This window comes from Onthophagus taurus, chromosome 10 (genome assembly GCF_036711975.1).
Source record: "Onthophagus taurus isolate NC chromosome 10, IU_Otau_3.0, whole genome shotgun sequence".
Taxonomy (NCBI): Eukaryota; Metazoa; Arthropoda; class Insecta; order Coleoptera; family Scarabaeidae; genus Onthophagus; species Onthophagus taurus.
The window spans coordinates 3,097,244-3,118,895 of NC_091975.1; the positions used below are offsets into that span (position 1 = coordinate 3,097,244).

The following is a 21,652-nucleotide window of genomic DNA, read 5'->3' on the forward strand; positions in this document are numbered from 1 at the left end:
TGGTACTTTTTTCAAAACACCAATTCAAATGATATTTTTGGCGTTAATTATTAACCTTAAATGTTATTAACTGTTCGAGTCCCAAGGAGTTGAACAAAATCACTGTTGAAGAGGTATTTAAACAGCGCTTCTTTAAAAATTACATAATAGTGTTGTAAATAACAATCTTTTATTAGAAACATTTTTGAGAAATTTGGATTTTAGATACATATTTTAAAGATAATTATATCTTAGTTATGCAATGCTGCTTGTATTAACAGCTAATTTCTTTCTTTCTTATTTGCAAGTTGATGAAATAGTAAAATACATCTTGTATGACTATTCTGCTCTAAACTGACGTTTTTGCAAGGATATCAAAATTAGTTTTATCATTTTAATAATATAATAATCAAAAGTGAATCTATCAACACAATTTTTAAATTTTGCACGTTTACCAAATGCAATTACCAAAAGATGTCGCTAAATAATTTCGTTAAAATGATTAAAAGTTTTTAAATTTGAATGCGATTAATAAATTAATATACGATTCGTATCGATTTACATTTTCTAATCGATATAATTGATAATTTATTTATAAATATATTTAAGTTCATTACATAATACAAAATTTGACTTAGTTTAGTTTCAAACCACGTTCCAATTGATTTTGGTGATCTCGATGGCTCGAAGGTGTGGACGGCGCAGCACGAAACGCCAGTAGCGCCATATAACGGTGCGCATAGACAAAAGTGGAGTTTCGTGGCAGTCGTTTGCAGTAAGTCGCACATTCCGCAGGTTTCGGTCGCCTATTCCCGACACTGTTCACTTGGTAAGTCGGTCGTTTTGTTCCCGGTATAAGAAAATCAGTTGATATCGCGAAAATTACGACTCATCGGGGGTAGAAGTGCGCGTAAAAATCGTCCGGGCGTCCCATTTGATTATTTTAAAGGTGGATTTTTCGAAACTCCATCGTACTTTTATCAGAAAACCTTCGAATCTTCATTCGATGATCCCAGTAGGTTTCGGCCATTACAAGGTTGACTTGAGTCCGTTGAAAACGTCAAAGTTTTAACTGGAACTGGTTGTAAAAACGTCGTTTTCTTGAAAGAAAATTGAAGATTCGAAGGTTTTTGATAGATTTAACGACGGGATTATAACGTTTTTGGGCGATTCTCAGTGGAGTTTGGATAGATTTTTAGGGTTACGTAACTGATTCGCGATCTATTTCTCCCCCGTTGTCGTTCGCGTCAAATTGTATTGTCAAGATTCGTGCGATTTATAGTGTTACGTCGGTTTTAAATAAATCAATTTTTCTTTTAGGTTTATTTGAGGCCTCCAGCTAAATACTAAAAACTTTACGAAAATGTTTGCTGCCAGATTGATCGCCCCTGCTGCCGTCAGAAGCGCCGTAAGTTTCTTTTTAAAACCTTTCCATAAACAAAAATTAATTTTCACCGTTCTTATTATCTAACCAAGTCAAGTCCATTTCATAGTTTTAAAGGTTACTTCATTTTTTTTTGCACTCCTAGGCGATTACATAACATCGAAATGTAATCCTAATCTTGGAATTCTTTTTAATTTTTGAAGTATTTTTTAATTCTTTTTTGTAATTGACGATTAATTTGATTTTGATTTAATTTTTTTCTAGCTGATCTCGAACACTAAACAATATTTGAGGCCGTTGAGCAGTGTGGTTGCCCAAAGTCAATCTTTAGTTCAGAGCCCAATTGTACAACAACACCAGACAAAACCAGCTTTGTTACCTGCGATACGCGGATTCCAAACTTCACAAGTTAGCAGGGACATTGATTCTGCTGCTAAATTTATTGGTGCGGGTGCTGCTACCGTAGGAGTTGCCGGATCTGGTATGCTTTATTTCAAAGTAATATTTTCCTTCCTAATCCTTTTTCGCGTCATTTCTTTAGTGCGTAATGATGACATTTTTAATAAATCAATGAAATTTTTATGATTTCTTTATCTTCCTTGGATGTCTGAGCACGCACAATTAATTTTAAAGTATTTTTTTATGAAAATATTAGGTATTGGTATTGGTCTTGTTTTTGGATGTTTAATAATTGGATATGCTAGAAACCCTTCCTTAAAACAACAATTATTCTCCTATGCTATCCTTGGTTTCGCCCTTTCCGAAGCGATGGGACTATTTTGTTTGATGATTGCCTTCCTTATGCTGTTTGCCCTTTAATCCTGAAGCTATTAAAAGTGAACTGATTTTTCCTTAAGGTTATTTAAAGACTGTATTGATACCTGTATATAAGAACTAAGTAAATAAGGTACTGTAGTGATTTTTTATTAATTTCTAATTTATGTATTTTATTATAAATTATATTTTAAAATGGCGCATCTAATTCCTATGTTTCCCAACATCCTTTTAATATATTTAATTATTAACTCGGCTTGAGTTATTTATTATATATATTTTAGGTGCTGGTATTGGAACAGTGTTCGGCTCCTTAATCATTGGTTATGCCAGGAATCCATCGTTAAAACAACAACTTTTCTCGTATGCCATCTTAGGTTTCGCCTTGTCTGAAGCCATGGGTCTGTTCTGTCTTATGATGGCGTTCTTGCTGTTATTCGCTTTCTAAATACGCTCACTGCCGGGGGCTTCGTCAATAACATTTATTATAATATACATAAAAATACCATAAGATCGAACATCCGAGAATTACAAAAAAACCAACATCAGCATCGGTGATCACCATCTAGTAAATTCTTAATTTTAATAATGATAATTTTCTTTTTGTTTCTATCCTAACGTCTGCAGCAACAGAACGGAAATAAATCCTTTATTAATTGTTCTAAATTGGGCGTCGTCTTTATTATTTCTTTTTTTTTTTGTTGATTGGGTTCACAAAACAGGGGGCGCGTGTCGAGGGGGCTTCGCGATTCCTTTTGTTTCCCCAATTTCTCAAAAAATCTGGTATCCAGTGACTTTTGGGTATTTTTTTCTTAGAAAGAGGTGCCGCATGTACTGTTTTACTTTAACTATGGAAGTCAACAATAAAAGAATGTTTCTGTTAAAATGAGATTTTTTTTTTAAACTACGTATCAATAAAGTTTTAGAAAATATTGTTTTTGATTTTTAAAATTTAATTCCACGTGAATTCTTTTTATTGTAAAGGTAAGTTAAATGAAATAGATGGTCTTATTATTCATATACTTCATAAATATGTTATTTTGTAATAACTTCGGCCGATTTTTATACACATATCCAAGTTAAAAAGTTATTACTTCTTATAGTGCTAAGAGAGTCATTCAAAAATATAGACTATGAAGTATTTGATGTGCTTTAGTGAAGTCCAATATTCCATTCTTAACCCTTTGAAGGAATTTATGAAATAGAGGCTCAAAAAGTAATTCTCAAGGAAAGACTATCGCAATATTTGTGATTAATGAAAAAATTATAGCCAATGCAATTACAACTATGGAGAGATGGGGACTGAGCAAAATAAAGACGCCATTCAAGGACTGTATTCTAGGGGAAGTTTGGGTTTTAATCTATCTTTAAAGAAATCTATCTTCAAGTACGCTAGAAAGAAAGCAAATGAAGAACATTTTAATATCTTGGGAGAAACACTTAACCATGCACAATCTCAACAAATTTATAACATTGATGACGCCAGCTTCATACTACATCCAAGTAAGACTAAAGTTCAGAAATAAACTCCTAATGAGGAAGGTGTTGTTGTGACACAGCCACCCCTTTAGTAGAATTTTGATGATGTCATGAACTACAAAATTCCTAAACACCAATTCATTAATTTTGGAGAAATTTTTTCTGGGAATCGTTTTTTTATTGTGGCATCTTTCAATGATTGGAAGGATATTGCAGAAGGATAAGCAACTGCAATACAATTGTCATAAAAGGTTTAAATGTTTTAATTTCAAAATACTGATGTTGGTGACCAAATGAAATTATTGCCAAAACTATTGTTATTAATGGCCCTCCTCTTTCTCCTGACATAGTAATTTTTGATGCTTCATGGACGATCTTGAATTCAGTTCAATTTGGTGGAAAATTTTTACTTATCAGAAAAAAGCTCCATCGTCGTGGATTTCATCTGAACGAAAACGGGATAGTACTACGGATCTTATGGACGGAAACGTTAATGATGATAAATGAAAAACTAATAAATTTTAATAAAAGAAAAGTTGTAACTTACAAAAAGCATTTTTACTTGCATTTGTTTGACAATTAAACAAGCACCGTTCTTGTGAAAAGGTTAAAATTTGTTCTCTACTTATTACACTTCATCTTAGAGGTAATTTATTAGTCAACCTATTCAGACGATTGTTATATATAAGTGACGTCCCCTATTATTGTTATTGATAAAGGTCTTGTATAAGAGTCTATTTTTAAAGTGTAAATTAGAAATTTACTTCTATAATATATACACATCTTAATTTATTATTACAGTTATAAATAATTTGGTTTATATGTGTAACATAAATGAATTATATTTGGATATTTGAATAGTATAGGTGTTAAATCCAGAAATTTCACTTTATTTTTGAAACAAAATAATTTTGGGTATACATTTATTTACATAAAACATTTAATCTTTACATAAATATACAATTTAGACATATACGTAAATACTTTGGACGTTACTCTGTACGTCATTTAATTTAACTTAATAAGTAGAATCACATTGATTTTTTTTAATTTATAAGTACATCTTACATTATATCAGTTTTTTTTCTTTCAAGAATCAGTGCACCTTGTCTTTTTCTTTTTTTTTATGAAATTTGAAATTTAAATCTCATAAATCGTTTCCAATTCATTTCCAGTCGTAATATTCCCCATGGAAATCCACTGTGGCTATGTGATATCCTCATTAACTTCCTCCATGTATTTCACCAAATCGGAACTGCTGAATTCCATTTCGTCCATATCTTGCAAACTTGAATTACTTATAGTGTTTCCCATATCCGGGCTATTATTATCAATCTTAAAAGTATCACTTTTTCTTGTACCTTTAAATAGAGCGGTACACCTTCTCCAGAAATTCATCTTTTCGATTTTCCTTTGTCTCATTTTCTTTTGACAATTTTGTCGAAGCTTCGGTACCGGTAACAAAGCGTTTTCAACGGTAGTTTTCGTATCGGATTTGATCAAATTGGTGAATACGGTCGTTTGATTCGTTGGAGTAAGAAGCCGGGGACGAAAATTTGTTGTTGAATGTTGTCTTGAATTCGGTGCGCTTTTCGATTTTGATCCGATTTTATCTATTCGTATTTCTGTTGTGGCTGTGCTTGCAGCACCATCAGATACCGAACGTTGATAATTCCTCGAAGGATGATATTTGGATAAAACCGAATAACTTCTATTTAATTCACGTTCACGTCTTGTTTTGCAAAGTTGGGCTAAGGTTGTCTGGAAAAAGAATAAGAAAAAGATATTTTAAATTTATTAATAAATCCATAAATCTTTTATTTTAGGTTATAGGAAAATCCCAACAAAAACTTTTTATTGCTTCGAACGTTTTCTGGCTTGCCTTACAGAGTTATTCTAGTATTTAAAAGAGCTTGGAAATGTAAATTTTTAACGAAAAGTCGACGTTACCATAAAAGAAGGAAGCTAAAAGACTCGAGACGACACTTCGTGGGTTAAAAACTTGGCCTCTTTACACTTTTTTAGTTCGTCTAGGACTTTATAAATTATAACTCGATTATAATGCGAGCCGTCTTCGTTTTAAAATAGATAATTCGGAACGGTTTCTTTTTTAACCTTTATAAATTATTCATCTACTTGGTTTTATAATTATTTTATTTATTCTTACAAAAATGCAAATCGTTTTTTACCTAATCTTGTTCTAATAGTTTTAACAATTTTATAATTTTATTTATATGTTCTATTATAATGAGTACGAAATTGTTCCATGTGTTAAAACAAAGGGTCTTTTGATTATCCTCATCGTTTATACATTCAACTCTCTAGTCCCGATTTCTGTTAGTAACGTATGCGACCCGAAAATTCACTATTACTCTCGCAGTTTGAATCTAGATTGAATACACAACATCTCCTTTATCTTTAGGGGAGGATATACGTGAGGTTTTGATTTAATTAGTTTGACTACTAAAGTGTACTTATACTAGGAATCGTCTCTGTGATATGATATAACGAGGTACTCATTAATAACACCTATAGGTACTATAAATTATTAAAAACTCTCCTTTTGGTTAATTTCGATTACTACTAAACTATATTAGATGAAACAATTCAATATGAGTTTGTTAACAATCTACCCGACTTAATTGCGGTTAGATTCAAATTGCATTCGCGGTGGAGATTTGAATTGGTCATTTTGTCATTGCAACAGGTTCCAATAACCGCCACTGATATTAAGTGGATATGAAAATATGCTTTACAATCGAGTTTATGTGACCTTAGTGAGAATTCAATGCAATTTCGATTCCACTTCGTCATTGTTTTCTAAGTTCCTATTTTTCAAATACTCATATTGATTTTCAATCAAAACATATTTTCTTTATTTTAGTCTTGAATTGGCTTTTAAAGGAAAAATCCTTTCTTTGTTGTTTTGTTGAAATGTGAATTGATTTCTTTTTTAAATATGTTACGATTAACAATACGTTTTAATTAATTGGTAAAAGATTGATAGTTAATATAATATAAATCGTTTTTTAATTGATTATGATTCTAATCACGCGAGTAGCGAATTGCAAGAACATTGTGATGAACAAGAGGGTCCAATTATGGTACTAAACGACGATTCGAGATCGGTCCGTGACGAAGTTATATTATAGTGGGAAGAGGAGCGGTCGTGTAATACAATTTCCGGTTTGAAATGTCCCGATGGGCGCGTTTATAACATTACTCTCACTTACACTTTACTTGTATTAAAAATGTACTTATCTTATTTTAATATAATTACATATTTGTCATTACTTTACTCGTTACGTTGTGATGGGGACTAGGTTGGTTGTCGGATTTTATGAGCAAAATCCCTGTAGAGCAACGTTAAAAACGGGGCTTAAATATTCCCTCTCTAAATAAATCTGGGGAACGTTTTTAAAATAATCCGATTTTCTGTTTCATTTTGTTTGTGTGTCACTTAATTTTCTGCAAAATGCATTTGTATTCATTTAAAAGTTATTTATTGTCGAGATAATTTACAAAAGGAAATGGAAATATAATATTTCGTTGAACGTTGGTAGGTATTTCAGAAAATTCATATGTTTGGAATGCGAACAGATGTTATTTCTCTCTCAATTTCGCTGATATTACTTTGCTTGTTGTTGCGTTATTACGACATTTGTATAAATCGTTTATACCACGCGTTATATTTGATTATAATGATTTTAAGAATTTGTAATAAAATGTAACTTATAATATCGTACAACATTCAAAAACGAATGTATAAATTAAGAAAGACTATGATTATTTTATCCTCATCAATGTATCTTTCCACCTGGACATATATCATGTGTTCAAGCACTCCCGAGTCGACTCCGAACACTCAACTAGGAATGTACAACCAATTTTCACGGGGAAAAGGTTGTTTTTTGTGATTTCTTCCACTTCTTTTCAATGGTGATCAATTACAAATTTTGTAAAAGATAGTGCAAAGCATTGGTTGCAGGCAGCTAACTCGTCTGGTTATTGTAGAAATGAATCATTTTGTCTGATTAAGCCGAGATCGTTTACGGCCGAGGCTCTATAATTAAAGCCATATTGACCCAAAAGTGCACAACATTCTGCAACTCTTCTGGTGTAAGTAGCCTCGGCTAATCTTAGAGCGGAGTATCTATGACTTTATTCGATTATTGTTGTAATGGATTATTTTGAATGATTTAGCAAGCAGCGGCTGCTAAATTTCTGAATATTATGAAAGCGTAACCAGCTTCGATCAAACATAGAGTGGCGAATCTATGACTTATTATGAAAATGGGTCATTTTGGATGGCTACAACATAAAATTTTTTCCACTTTACTCTAAAACTCCCCGAGACTTTAATAATCGAAATATTCCATCGAATTAAAAAAAAAACGTGTTCATAAATGTTTATGAACCGTGTTTTTCATGCGTCCTAAAATGAAGTGTGATTTGACGTCAATCTCTCATTGACACATATTGTAACAATTTTCCATTTTTTTTTTTTAAATTAAACGTTTAATTTAAATGAAATTCAATATTTTCCCTTTTACGTGTGTCAGTTGTAATAAAAACTTTTAAATGATTTTTGTTAACCCTTTAATTTAAATTTATTTTTAAATCTAAATTTGCTTTAAATCAGTCTAGAACAGGGGACAAATTACGGTTTTGTGATTGACATTTCGATTGTAATTTAAATAACAAGCTCGTATCTATTTATAGAAACTGTCTCGTTATTCCAGGTTTTACACAAACAGTACTGTTTTCAAACTAATAGTGTTATTAGCAAAAAAACGTGTGGGCGAGATATTCAAAGTTGTGGTTAATTAGACAGTTTTTTATAACAGATTTTTGTATCTCTATGTCAATGCAATTTCAATTTAATTTTCTAATATTTTTTAATTTTGCTTTATTTGTGCAATTTTAGTCCGCTTTAATTGTGCGAATGCTGAAATTACTTTTAATTGATTTTGAACTCGCAAAAACTTTTATAATTACTTAAAAAAGATTTATTTTGTCATTTATGCTTTTTACTAGGAACAACTACAAGGGATGTGTGTGAAAATATGCCAATTCTTTACTTAAAACGAAATTTATGATACAATTTTTATTAATGTGTTGTCAAGATTTTTTTTTCTGTAATCACTTTATCATCAACATCCCGATAAAAAATGCGATCAATAAAAAAAGTTATTACAACATTCAAAATATACATAAACTTGCATCGATTGCTTGTTTAATTACCACGTTGTTGACACTTATCGTTAACTATCGGCGGAAAACGACGATAACATCAGCTCATTTTTTAATAACATCCCAACATCAAAGCATAACCACGCCAATAAATTACCTTACAGTAATTGAACTTACTTTGTTCGAACAATGTTCAAGTTTATATTTCGGGAATAGAGATGATCGATGGAGTTTCAATAGAACCGTCTCTTTCAACTCTATCTCTCTCCCACAAATCACTTATTGTTCATGAATTCTAGGTATGTAAAATCGGTTTAGTGAGAACATCAGACAATTAAAATTCGATGCATTGCAAAGCGGTAAATGGAAAAATCCCTCTATTATATTTTTTTTAACGGTACATGAAATTGAATATAACGTAACAGTTGGTAAAGTTTTTCGATTTCGAATTGAAATCGAGTTTTAATGAAAAGAATAGTTACAACTCAATATTGGAATTTTAATACTGAATCGTATAATTTAACTTTTAATCAAGTATTGTTATTTTTTTTTCTCGTTCTTTTAACCTCTTCATTTACATAATTGCCATTTTATCATCTTAATTGGTCATGATCTCGTTAATAAAATTGAATTAGTTCAATTCGTAATTCGCACACGTGTAAAGTATCTATTTGGATGAGTTTCTCATTTTTGATTAATGTCTAAAAAACTTAAACTTTGTTGTTTATAGCTTCGTTTTTACGTCCTTTTTGTTAAAAACGTAGATTATTGTGTCATTGAACGGAATGAGATTTAAATTTATTGATTGTTCGTGGAAAATAACTGAGGAAAACATAGGTTAATTACGGGCGGGTAAAAGTTTAGGTGAAATAGCTTCATCGTGTACACGGGAAGTTCATTAATTTACCTACGTACACGCAGATCACCTTCAAATGTGGAGTTTATAATCCTCCACAAAATGTAATTCGTTCTGTGACTTGGAATGACTTGGAAACTTTACAAATCCACCATTTTTCTTTTTTAATTATATCTGTTGATGACATATCCATTTCGATTCCTTTTATCGTTTTCTTGGTGGAGAGCACTTTAATAACTCTTTGCGAAAATGCGAACTTGTTGCCGCAAGACCGATTGTAAAACGAGCTTCAAAGCCTTCCGGCAGCAAGCTTTTTACAGACAGGCTACAATTGCATTATTATTCTCGGAAAAGAACCTTACCTTGAAAGCGTCGCGGAATTTATTCGACATAATATTGTAGAGCAGTGGGTTGACCGTCGTCGATAAAAAATAAAGGACCCCGGAAATATGGATTAAAGCGACGTAGGCGTTGAAAGCTATTTCTTGTTGCTCAGGTGTTGCATTTGCCAAGTAAATTGCAAATAAACGTTGAGCGTGAAATGGTGCCCAACACACAAAAAACGCCGTCACTACTGCAACTGAAACAAAAAATTAAATCGAGTTAATAAAGATTGTTCTTATTCATTTTTGAATTGTCTAACATGAAACTCAACACTAGTACTCAATATCAATTATTGGTAAATATCTATTTAGTGTGTTTCAAAGTACTAATGATAATGGCATGTGCAAAAAGTTTATTGCCTGATATTAATTAGTTACGTATTGTTAGTCATGTTATACGTATTGTTTAAAACGCTATATATTTAAAAACTATTATACCTATAGACATGAACGATATAACAAAATAATAGCAAAATCGATTATTATTATTAGTAAAAATTTTTTACTAATAATAATTTATTGTCTCCAGAGAATTACAATGCATAAACAACAGTAATAGTAATATCAATACTCCAATATTCCATTCTCAACTAATCACACTTCACCAGCAGATGGTATAAAGACTCCCAGCCTCCAAGTTTTTATTGTTTGGCTCTGATGACAACTTGAGATCACTATCTGTCAGTATAAGATATATGCGAGAGAATATGACGGAACACAGCATTTTGCGATTGTATCGGCAATTTAAGACCACTCAAGCTAGGAATACCACAGCAAACGCTATGGAAGTTTTTACGACTTCACTTTTTTCAAACCGTACTGTATGGAAATTCTGTAACACTTAACGCCGTTTGTTGCTTGCAATTTTGCATCCAAATACATAAAACATCGCAAAATGAAAATTTCAGTGCAATCATTCGAGTATGCAAGTTCGCAGATACTGGATGTCACGCCCTGACTTAACGTACTGCGATTTCTTTTTTTAGGAACGAATTAAGTATCCTGTTTCGTGCCTCTACTAGCAAACACATTTGAAGAACTCAGAGAAGGATTATAGCTGCAGTGATTTAATGACCTAGTTTAAACACTTTGCCTTAATGTAAAACGATGGAATGAATTCAGAATTTGTTGCCAAGCAATTTTTATGCAAATTTAGTTTTACCTGTTACATTTTAAAACAATTCAACCAATGAAGTCTTTGAAAGCGATATTCTGAAAATGTCGACATAAGCAGTTCCAGGAACTCTTGTCTTTATGCGTTATTCTATTATCAAATCGACAAAGGCGGAGAAATGTCGGAACCTTTTAGACCTCTTTCCAAAGGTATTTCCACGAACCAGGTCACCCGATGTACCTCTTCTGGATTTTTTTTGTTGAGCCTTCTTAAATAGTATTCTAAGAATTAAGAACTAAAGACAATGTATCGAAGCGAGTAGGAAAATGTTTAAAATTCATAAATCTTATTTGTTCTTGCTAGATTATAAACGTTAGTTAATTATTTCTGAAGAAGATTTTTTGCCGATATTTTCGAGATAATCGCTTGTCTCACGTTAAATGGACCACCCTGTATACCGTTTTAAAAACAAATAAAATGGTGCAAAAAGTTAATTAACATTTACTTTTTATATTTTAGTTGCGTGATTTGAAAATACATAAAAGAAGTTAATTGAACGATGGTTTCCAGTAGTAAAGTCTATTTGAATTTTTGAGCTTGTGTTATGGAGGGGCTCGTAATTGTTCGCTTATGCTAGTCTTTTTTTGTGAAAGCGTGGTGGATCGGTTAAGCTTCTTTTTAATTTTTTTTTAGGTTTTCCTTTTTTTTTTGGTTTGAGTTCGGAATTGCGTTTACGTTTGTTGGAAGGTTTTGCTGATAAAGCTTTCGAATTATTTCAGATCGGTGGCTGTAAAACTTTAACGACTAGACTTAGTTTGTGGTTTATTAAAAAGGAAATAAAAATAAGCTATAAAATGTATTTGAACTAAAATTGAACATCGGTATTCTGTTAAGGATTCGTTCTTGTTAGACGTCTAATGAATTTAGTTTTACGTGATTTCGAGTACGAACTTCGTTAGAGCTTTTATTTTTAAATTTTTAATATATCACTCGCATCTGTTTGTGTTGTGTTTAAAAGTTTTGTATTCAATGGCAGTTTGGTTGCAACTATACGATACAAATTCCGATAGAAAGGGGTTCGCTTTATATAATAATTAGTTAGAGAGCAAAGTTAATCTGCCTCAAAGCTGTAGCAAGCGGGGTTTTACTCGACTTTAAAGGAATGAATTTGGTTTGATTTAGTTGAATTTGCGCATTATAATTAATAATTAAATTTAATATGATCAGATTAATGTATGAAGCTTTGTGTAAAGCTTTATAACGTGTATTTACATTAAGAAAAAAACTTTATTCGCTTTAATTGTATAAAAATGTTTCGAGTAGTTAATTATTATCGTTGTACATAACGTATTACGCCTAACAGTTTCGTCCTGGTAATTGTGATTGCACGCTATTCCAAGTCCGATAATTAACTTTATCTCTGGTATAATTGGTATCGTTAAAATTTTAATTCTATCCAAACTTAACCGAACATCTATTTAATTTGATCAAAAATAAAATACTATCAACACAATAATGGCTTTCAGCTTTTTGAACGATCTTTTTGTTTAAGAATTATACAGAATATACAGGTGTCTGGTAAAAAATCTCTTTTCATTTCTTTTTTTTAAGGTCGCGAATCGATCCGGATAACGGTGCCAATTTCAGTGTCCTCGTAATCGGTCAAAGTCCAATTTTAAATCGTCTCACAGAATCTATTTTAAAACGAACTTCACCAGGAACGAGTATCATTGTAATGAACGTTTTTCCATCAGAAATCTTTTCCTTTCGATCTTGATGGATCAAACGAGGCAATTTCTAAAAAAGATTTCTTGAAAATGGTTTAAAATTTCTTTGAAAACGTAAAATAAACCATTAATTCAATGATTTCATTGAAACGCAAATATCAACAGAAATTTCCACCCACATATATCAAATATCATGCAGCGCATGTAGATAGATATTTAATATTAGGATCGAACTGCATTATAGTCCGTTCATTTTAATCAGGGCATTTGCTAAACGTCTACCAATCAATTATTCATTACTAAACATTAATTAATTACTGACGAGTTATTACGGATCGTTAACTGCTTTATATTTAAATAAAAATAAAATGTTTTGAATTAATATCTTATATGATGATATAGGTTAACGGTTTTGATTTCGAGGCCAGAACATACATTTTGTAAAAACAAGTAATAAATTCATATTTTCCAATGGAAAAGAACTTAAATATTATTTATATATCAATTACGTTTAATTCCGGTATATTAGTTACACTAGGACAACAAAAACGAGTGAAATAATAACAATAAAAAATAATTTGTTGCAACCTTGTAATGAAGACTAATAGAAGACTAAACTTTTTTTATTAATTAAACAATTAACTAACAATATACTGTACTTAAAATATTCTATTATTCGTCTTTAAATCTTTCTCCCACACAAATCCAACGTAAAATTTCGTGTTCTATCACGTAATCGTGCATTAATTAAAGGTCGATCAGGTTCGATGTAGCATACTTAATTAGGTAAAAACCGAAACACGTGGGACGTATAAATTTATTTATACAAAAATAATCATTCGTTCGTTTCAACTGTTTTATTGATTTTGTTTGAATAGTTTGAAATCAATTTGAATCCGAAAATAAATACCAGAAATAGAAAACAAGATTAAAAAGAGATAATTAAAAAACAAGTGTTTTTTTTAATAAAAAATATATGTACAAGTCAATGCAACCGGAAGTGGAGACAAATATTCTCATTAACCGGTTATTATTAACTGCACCTAGTAAACTGAATCTCGTTATGATTTCGTGGAAACGATCTTTTTCACGTACGGCTTTAATTTAAAACTTGGATGTTAAATTAATTGCCGGTTCGTTGAGTAAGATATGACAAGAAAATAATGAAAAATAACGTAATAATAACGCAATAATAACGCCGCGTTTCCGCACAGGAAAAGTATTCAAATAATCAGACGCTTTCGAGTTAGTTCCGGACTTGGCTCAATTTACCAGACGAAGCGTTTTCTTGAAACGAAGCTACTTCGTTAGTCCCTTGGCTATCGACCATCTCGAAACCACTTTTGGGTTGGCCACAAATTCTCAAATATAAGGGTCTAATCAAAGAAAATGTGATAACAACAAGATCGTTTTGTTTTGGCAAACATATTTTATTTTGTTATCGAATCAAATTGAAATTGATTTTTTATATATAAATTTTTTATTTATTGCAATTTTAACTTGATCAAATTTGTAATAGATGACTAAGTTCAGGTCGATATAATGATAATTAATGCGCCTCGATTGCCAGTGACCTCGCCTTAATTAGTCAAAAGATCTACAATTTCCTCTGATATAGCCAAGGCGCCACAATATGATGACAAGTTTCGGGTTAATATAATATTAATTACTGAGCCTCATAACTCATAACAAAAATAACCAATTTTTGATACTTTACCTATGATTTTGATAAATTTGGTATTATATTGAAAGCAGCCACAAATAGATATAGGGACGGTTTTAATTAAGTTGTAGAGAATTACATAGCGAAAAGGTAATTATAATCCGATAATCCGGCACCATAAAACTTTTAACACTGCCGGATTAGCTAATGTGCCGGATTACTGGGTTTGAATGCAAACAAAAATTCTATACGAGAAAACATAAACAAAATTAAATAGAAATGTGGAATCAAGAAAAAGAATTCCATGAGCAACTGTAACTACGGTAGAAAAGGAAATTCAATGAAAATTATGTATATTTCAATAAAAAATAGATATTTGCACGAACTAGCAAGAAATTTTCCGTTTAGACAACAATAGGTTTATTATCATTACAACTTCGCATTTTCAACGCATAAATATTTTGATTCAATTAAATTTGAATTCTTAAATATGTTGCTTTTTGAATTTTTATTTTCTAGGAGGAAATTGATAAAGTTGGAATAGTTTTATTAAGTATTCGCCTAAAGCGCGCAATTATCTAGTAACGTTACCACTACCCCCGGAAGTAAAAAAAGTTAAAACCGAAACTAATTAAAAAATAAAAATAGCTCTTTTTGCTTAATTATAAAAGCGAAAGATATTTTTCTCCAGTAACTAAGTATACATAATCGTAAACATAAACTAAGATAATCTCTCAATGATGAATTTCAAATTAGTATCAAGCTAAGTTTATTTGCATAAATGCAACTCATAAAGTTTTGACAGAGCTTTAGGATTAGAATTCGAAACGGACGCAACTGTTTAATGTTAGCTCAAATTAACATTATGACAGGATTTAATACTTAAATGAAAGATTGAACTGTCTTTAAAAAACTTTATGTCGCTGTACAAAGTTTTTTATCTGTAAAAATGTGGTAATTAAAGTTGAAAAACTTTCAGCAAGTGATGAAACTTCTAGGATAACTAGACAGAGAAAATATCTTGACGCTTACAAACTAAAAATTATTATAAAAACTTCCAACGATATGCTGTGACATTACCAAACTCGACTATAAAGTGATTTTTAATTTTTTTTGAACCATTTTATACTAGAAAAATATCATTTTTCATAAACAGATTAAAATGATTTTGATTCTAAAATTAAAATAAAATTTTGAAAAATTTGACAATCAATTCAAAAAATATTAACTTACGACCTACATAGTAAAAGAGGCTTTATCCATTACGTTTCTATTAAGTGTTCTGAATTATCCTTAGAATTTGAATAATGCACTTAGTCTCTGCGGAAGAAACGAAAAGAGAGTTCGATTGGACACGAAAGAAGTTATGAACAAGAGCTTCCTATACTTTCGCAACGAATTCAAATAAATTCATCGAAAATTCAAATTTTCGCGTTTTCAGTCATCTGTTAAGCGGTATTCCGGTGTTTTGAAGAAGACGCGTTGAGATTATTACGTTTAAAACATATTTCCAGGAAACTTTCGACATTGATATCACAAAAAAAAGAAGCTTAAAATAGAATATTCTATATGAATTGAGTGGAAAATATAGTTTGAAAAGCAAATCTCTGCAATTTCATCCCAGTAGTGTACAGGAGGATTATTTAATGTATTCCTCCTTTTGAAGCTGTAAAAGAGCTGCGCGATTTAATACTGTATCGTGTTATATAGAAGTTTTATTTGAACAGTCTTATAGTGCTATCATGCAAGTAAATTTCTCTGAATATATCAGTATTGAGATTGTTTGGTTAATTAATTTAAATCAAATTAAATATCGAATAAAACTTGTGCTCTAATAATAATTGCAACAATCATTTTAAAGAATAGTACTCTTGAGCGTATGGACAAAGAAACGGTCCCAGTGCAATATCGTTTCAATTGAATCGAAAATCTTGTACACTCACCGAAGTGTTTTCTATCGAGACAATTTTAGATTAGTTTACCTTGAGAATGCGTTGTAAATTGTTTCGAAAATCTTCTGGTACACATTCCGTGAAAGATTGAATTTTAAAGAAAACTAACAGAATGAACCCAAAATAAACACGATTTTTTTATTTTTAAAATAATTTTAAATAACTTTTCGTAAATATTTTTAAAATAGAAGGTTGATATTATCATATAAACTATAAACGCCTCGTAAACTCATTTTTATATTACCTTCTGTGTCATCTCGAAATGAAAAAATAGGCAAAAAATAGATATTAAATTTTTTTGTTTATGATTTTATGAACTTTGTTAGCAATTAACTAATAAATAAAATTTTTAATATTTTAAATTGTATAAAATACCGTGAAATTATCAAGCGTTATTTCCGGTTAATTTTACTAAATAAGTGTGAACAATTTTTTTGTCGCTATATTTTTTTTTGTATCATTGCAATTAATGGGAAAATCATTTTCTCGAACTTCACAATTATCATTCTATCGAAAACTGTTAAAAATACTAATCGTCGGTTTAGACGTTAAAACGTTAATAATACTTTTTTACAACTTATTAAAGATCTTTTTAAAAAGTGTATTTTTGTTGCAGCTTTCTTTAATATAAATTATATCTTATCAATCAACCCTTTTTTAATATAAAGAAACATCTGGTATAGGTACCCACTTTACATTACATCTCCAAGTCTAACGTAATGAAGTTCAAGTCTACGTTAAACGACAATTTTCATGTCGAGGTAGCCAATTTGCGATACTAATAAGGAAGGAGCTATTCGCTTAAAGACTTTAAGGTAAATTTAAAGGTACTACACTATGTACCATTTTTACTCAATGTAAACATCTTTAATTTTACTTATAATAATAGCTTCCTTAATTTGTTTCTATAACATCAGAGTTTTGTATTTTGGCTTATTAAATCTAATTGGCTCAAATAAGTGTCGATTGATATACCTTGTTATAAAGAAGAAATTTCAAACTTTCATTTAAGTTGGCTTTTATAAATAAAGTTTCAGCGATTTTTTGAATTTGACAATTTTTTACTAATAGCAAAATAACATAAGCACCAGACTTTTCAATTTTGACCCATTCCATCTAACCTATCCAAGTGTCAATTGATATTCATCGTTATAAAGAAGAGACTTTAAGCTTTCATTTAAGCATATACACATCTCTTAGTTTTGATAATTAAAGCTTCGGTGATTTTTTGAAATTGAACCATCTTTTACTAATACCGAAATAACACCAACCTCACAGTTTTGTATTTTGGCTCATTCCATCTAACTTGTCCAAACAAGTATCGATTGGTATACATCGTTATAAAGAAGAGGCATCAAGCTTGAGTGCGGGAAGTTACAAATTTGTAATATGGAATTGAAAATAGAAAAACTATGGTCACACTAGACATTTTGGCTGCCAAACCTATTTTTAGTTATACCTTCGTAATGCTGTATCCTATAATTTTGGTTTTCTAGAACAATAACCAGAACAACAAAGAAAATCTGATTTTTCCAAAAATGGAGGGATAGCCAAAAACCTGTTTTTTCGATTTTTCTCACCGAGTTTTTATTTTTCTATTCAATTCTAGCCCCAGCAATATATTAAGTAGTTTTGGGTTGATGTAGCATAATTGTAGTGTCGCTCAGTAACAAAAAATATTTTCGCTGGAGTACTACAAGGCAGTACTAGATGCTCAGAATCTAAAGCAAATTCAGGTTTTACAAAACAATATATTACTCATAACAGCAAACTCTGAGTGGTACATTTCTAATTCTTCGTCATTATTACTTCAATGACATCTCTGTTTCACGAACGCATACAATAAAGTAAATAGGCGACTGAAAAGGAAGCTATAGCAAAACAACAACCTGAATTAAAAATAAGAAATTGAAGTAAAGATTATTATTTCGTAAGCAACTAGGTCCTTTCGAGACGCAATTTACTATATAATATTATAGTAATAAGTCTTCATATATCTCCTCGTTGACAGAACTCCCATAAATAACAATGACACTACGTTCATGGAACCTTCTAAAATAAGAATATTAAAGTATTTATTTTGTAAACTGTAAGTTTTGTATATCGGAGACGACCAAACTTCGATTTAAAAGTACTGGCCGTTATAAATCTCATTTCTCGAATAAAAATTATTATCACCGAATGTCATCTATCCCGGTTTGCTCGGACTTTTTAATATAACTTTGTTTCGACTTTATAATAAGATCCTTAATACCAAAAGATCAATTTTAAACCCATTTGTAAGACTTGTACCTACTTCTCTGCAACGTAATACCATTGCGAACAATTTTAACACTAAAGTCATAGAACGTAATCTTCTTACTGCCAAGATGGAAAACTTGAATTAGCTTTAGTTAGAAAGTTAAATGAATATTCTAGAAATTTAGTATTCAAATTATATTATTAGTTATACATTTATGTATTTCAATAAATACATTTCTATATATTGGAATTGGACCGCGTTTTATCACAGAACACTGATGACTGCTATCACAAGCACAGAAGCCGCTTGGTCACTCGTTACGTTTTACGATTATACAGGGTGTTTCAATAAATTTAATCACTAAAACTAGAGACAAAATGATGACGATTCGTGTAAAAATTTTTGAAGAAAATAATCTAGAGTTTGATTTTGTACTTTTAAACTGGTTTTTATTTTATATAGAATTTAAGTCTAACCAGTTTCGGCCCTTGGCCATCAAATTTTATATAGACTTAAATTCTATATAAAATAAAAGACAAACTTTTAATTTTATACTAACATCCAGAAAACAACACTGGCCCGAAATTGTAGTTCTTGGTGTATCTAAGTCGGTTTTATCGTCGTATAACGTGATTGGCGCTTAGTTTTATCCTTTAAAACAAATAGTATTTTAGGTCTTTCGGTATTCTGCATTTTTTCTAAGATAAGTTACACCTTTACCTACCAGACAGCATGAAAATCTCTAAAAACGATAAAATGTCGCTTAGTCAAGTGATGTATAACGCGGTCCAATTGATCAACGAAATTAAACTTAACTTACCTAACATTTTGATAACTTTCTTTTGTCCGGCTGAACTTTTATTACTTCTTGTAATTCTTCGGTGATTATGTCCATCACTTGTTGAATGTTGTGTAGATAATAATAATCGTGATTTACGTAATTTAATAGCTATTAATACATAAAGTACGGTGATTAAAGTCATCGGGCCCATGAAGAAGACAAAAGCTGATATTTCAAATGAATGTTGAAACAAACCTTCTTGCACGACAGAACATCCACTCGTTCCATCAGATTCATATTGAACTCCGAATTGCATTGCTTGAGGAATGGCTAATGATAAAGCAACTAGCCAAATTGCGACGATAAATTTGATGATTCTTGATAACTTTGCTATGGTCTGCGATAAAAATGGATGACATATGGCGACGTATCTTTCAACGGTAAAAGCTGTTATGGTTAGAACGGTTGCGTTTGCTGAAGTTTCGGCGGCAAATCCTTGTATAACACAAAAAGCTTGCCCAAAAATGTATTCGTTCGGTGACCAAATTCGATACATTTCCGGGGGAAGTCCGGATATTAGTAATAGCAAATCGGATATTGCTAAACTAAATAAATAATAATTCGTAGCTGTGTGCATTGATTTATTTCTAGAGATCACTATACACGTACTTATATTTCCTAATAAGCCGGCAATAAAAATTATCGCGTAAACCACCGTTATCGGTATTGCCCATTCCATGGGATACATATTGTTCGTAAAAGAAGAGTCATTACGAGGGGTTAAATCATCAAAAACTTCAGATTCATTCATTTTTATTGGTAGTTTTTAATTTATTTCACTTCACACACATGACGAAAAGACAAGTTCGTATCTTAACCGGTCGATTTGAACAGTGTGAAAGCACGAGGTACACTGAAACTCGACTGCGCCGCCGAAACTGTTTTACTGGAATCCCCACCTTTTACAAAAATAAATACAATGTGTTAAAAATTAATTAAAAACGCTTTTAAATCAACGATTTTTTACTTAAATTAGGTGATATCGTTTTATAAAACATTTTTCTCTATTTTAACTGCATTGATTTAAAGCTTTCTTTCGTGAAAACTGACTCTATAAAGAAACATCTACCTTCAGCTTCTTGCCTGCCATAATTGAATCATATGGACCTATTTAGAAAGCAAATTTATTTGAAAATCAAACTGATGGCCTATAAATTTCCTTAGTTTTCCATTACCATAATTGAATTAAATTGAAAAAATAATTTGCAATGAGTATTTATTGTTAATTTATTAATGAAATCCAATGAACTTTACTTTGAAGTTGATGATTACAAATTGTATTTATTTTGCAGTTACACTTTACCACATCCAATTTAATACCGGGTCGCGTAATACATTTGCGTAGAAAATACGGCTGTCACAACTGTTATAAATCAAAACGGTTGCAAATTAAGCGCCAAAAACTGAAACGTATTCGAGATGTACCGGGTGTATAAATGCACGGATTTAAAAAGATTTGGAATTTTTTTTTTGATAAAAAGGGTTTCGCTGCGATACGAATTTAGCAGAGGAAATTAATTAACGTTTATTTGAAAGGGTTTTGAAAGAATTAAGGTTTATTTATCTACGTAGTTATAAATTCAGAAATAGATCTAAAGAAGTTTTCGAAAAAAAATTATATTTATGATAATTACATTACATATTTTGTTTTAATTACATCATTATTTATTATGTATTAAAACCAACAATTTCATTTTAATTAAACCAAATCAACGAATTATTTCCGATATTTCTATTTAAACAAAAGGATTAATAATTACTGTATTGTAAAACCTTAACATAATGAGCTTCGTTAGGGATTTACGGACAAAATATTTTTAAATCATATTATTAATATGAGACAGTTTAGGAAAGTGATCCTAAAACGGCTCCCACTCCAGTCTCAATATTCAATGAATTAAATCGTCGTACGCTTATCAAGGCATTCGTTTAGTGTGGGTGTGGAGGGTGCACGTTTCTTAAACTGTCCGGGCTTTGAATATGAGAGAAATGTAACTTTGAGTGGACCACCTAAGGATAAGTTCGAAAAAACGTTTTGTGTGTCTTCGATTTGTTATTTGGAAGA

The 21,652-nt window shown here is 30.9% G+C and overlaps 2 protein-coding genes across 3 annotated transcripts; one reads left to right on the forward strand and one right to left on the reverse strand.

Moving 5' to 3' along the window:
* Window positions 1–610: 610 nt before the first annotated feature.
* On the forward strand, window positions 611–3,023 carry LOC111428174 (ATP synthase, subunit C). 2 transcript variants are annotated; one of them, XM_023063591.2, is made up of 4 exons: window positions 611–808; window positions 1,300–1,387; window positions 1,628–1,844; window positions 2,422–3,023. In XM_023063591.2, the coding sequence occupies exons 2-4, from the start codon at window positions 1,343–1,345 to the stop codon at window positions 2,583–2,585; spliced, it is 426 nt and encodes a 141-aa protein (XP_022919359.1). In that variant the 5' UTR covers window positions 611–808; window positions 1,300–1,342; the 3' UTR covers window positions 2,586–3,023. The 2 variants fall into 2 exon arrangements, with proteins under 2 accessions (XP_022919359.1, XP_022919360.1); XM_023063592.2 differs by lacking the exon at window positions 611–808 and adding an exon at window positions 862–928.
* A 1,467-nt stretch (window positions 3,024–4,490) lies between these two features.
* LOC111428158 (pyrokinin-1 receptor-like) lies at window positions 4,491–20,427 on the reverse strand. The gene is made up of 3 exons (XM_023063571.2): window positions 19,567–20,427; window positions 10,028–10,245; window positions 4,491–5,377 (listed from the first exon to the last, which is right to left on the reverse strand). Exons 1-3 carry the CDS (start codon window positions 20,336–20,338, stop codon window positions 4,823–4,825), a joined length of 1,545 nt encoding a protein of 514 aa, XP_022919339.2. The 5' UTR covers window positions 20,339–20,427; the 3' UTR covers window positions 4,491–4,822.
* Window positions 20,428–21,652: the final 1,225 nt, after the last annotated feature.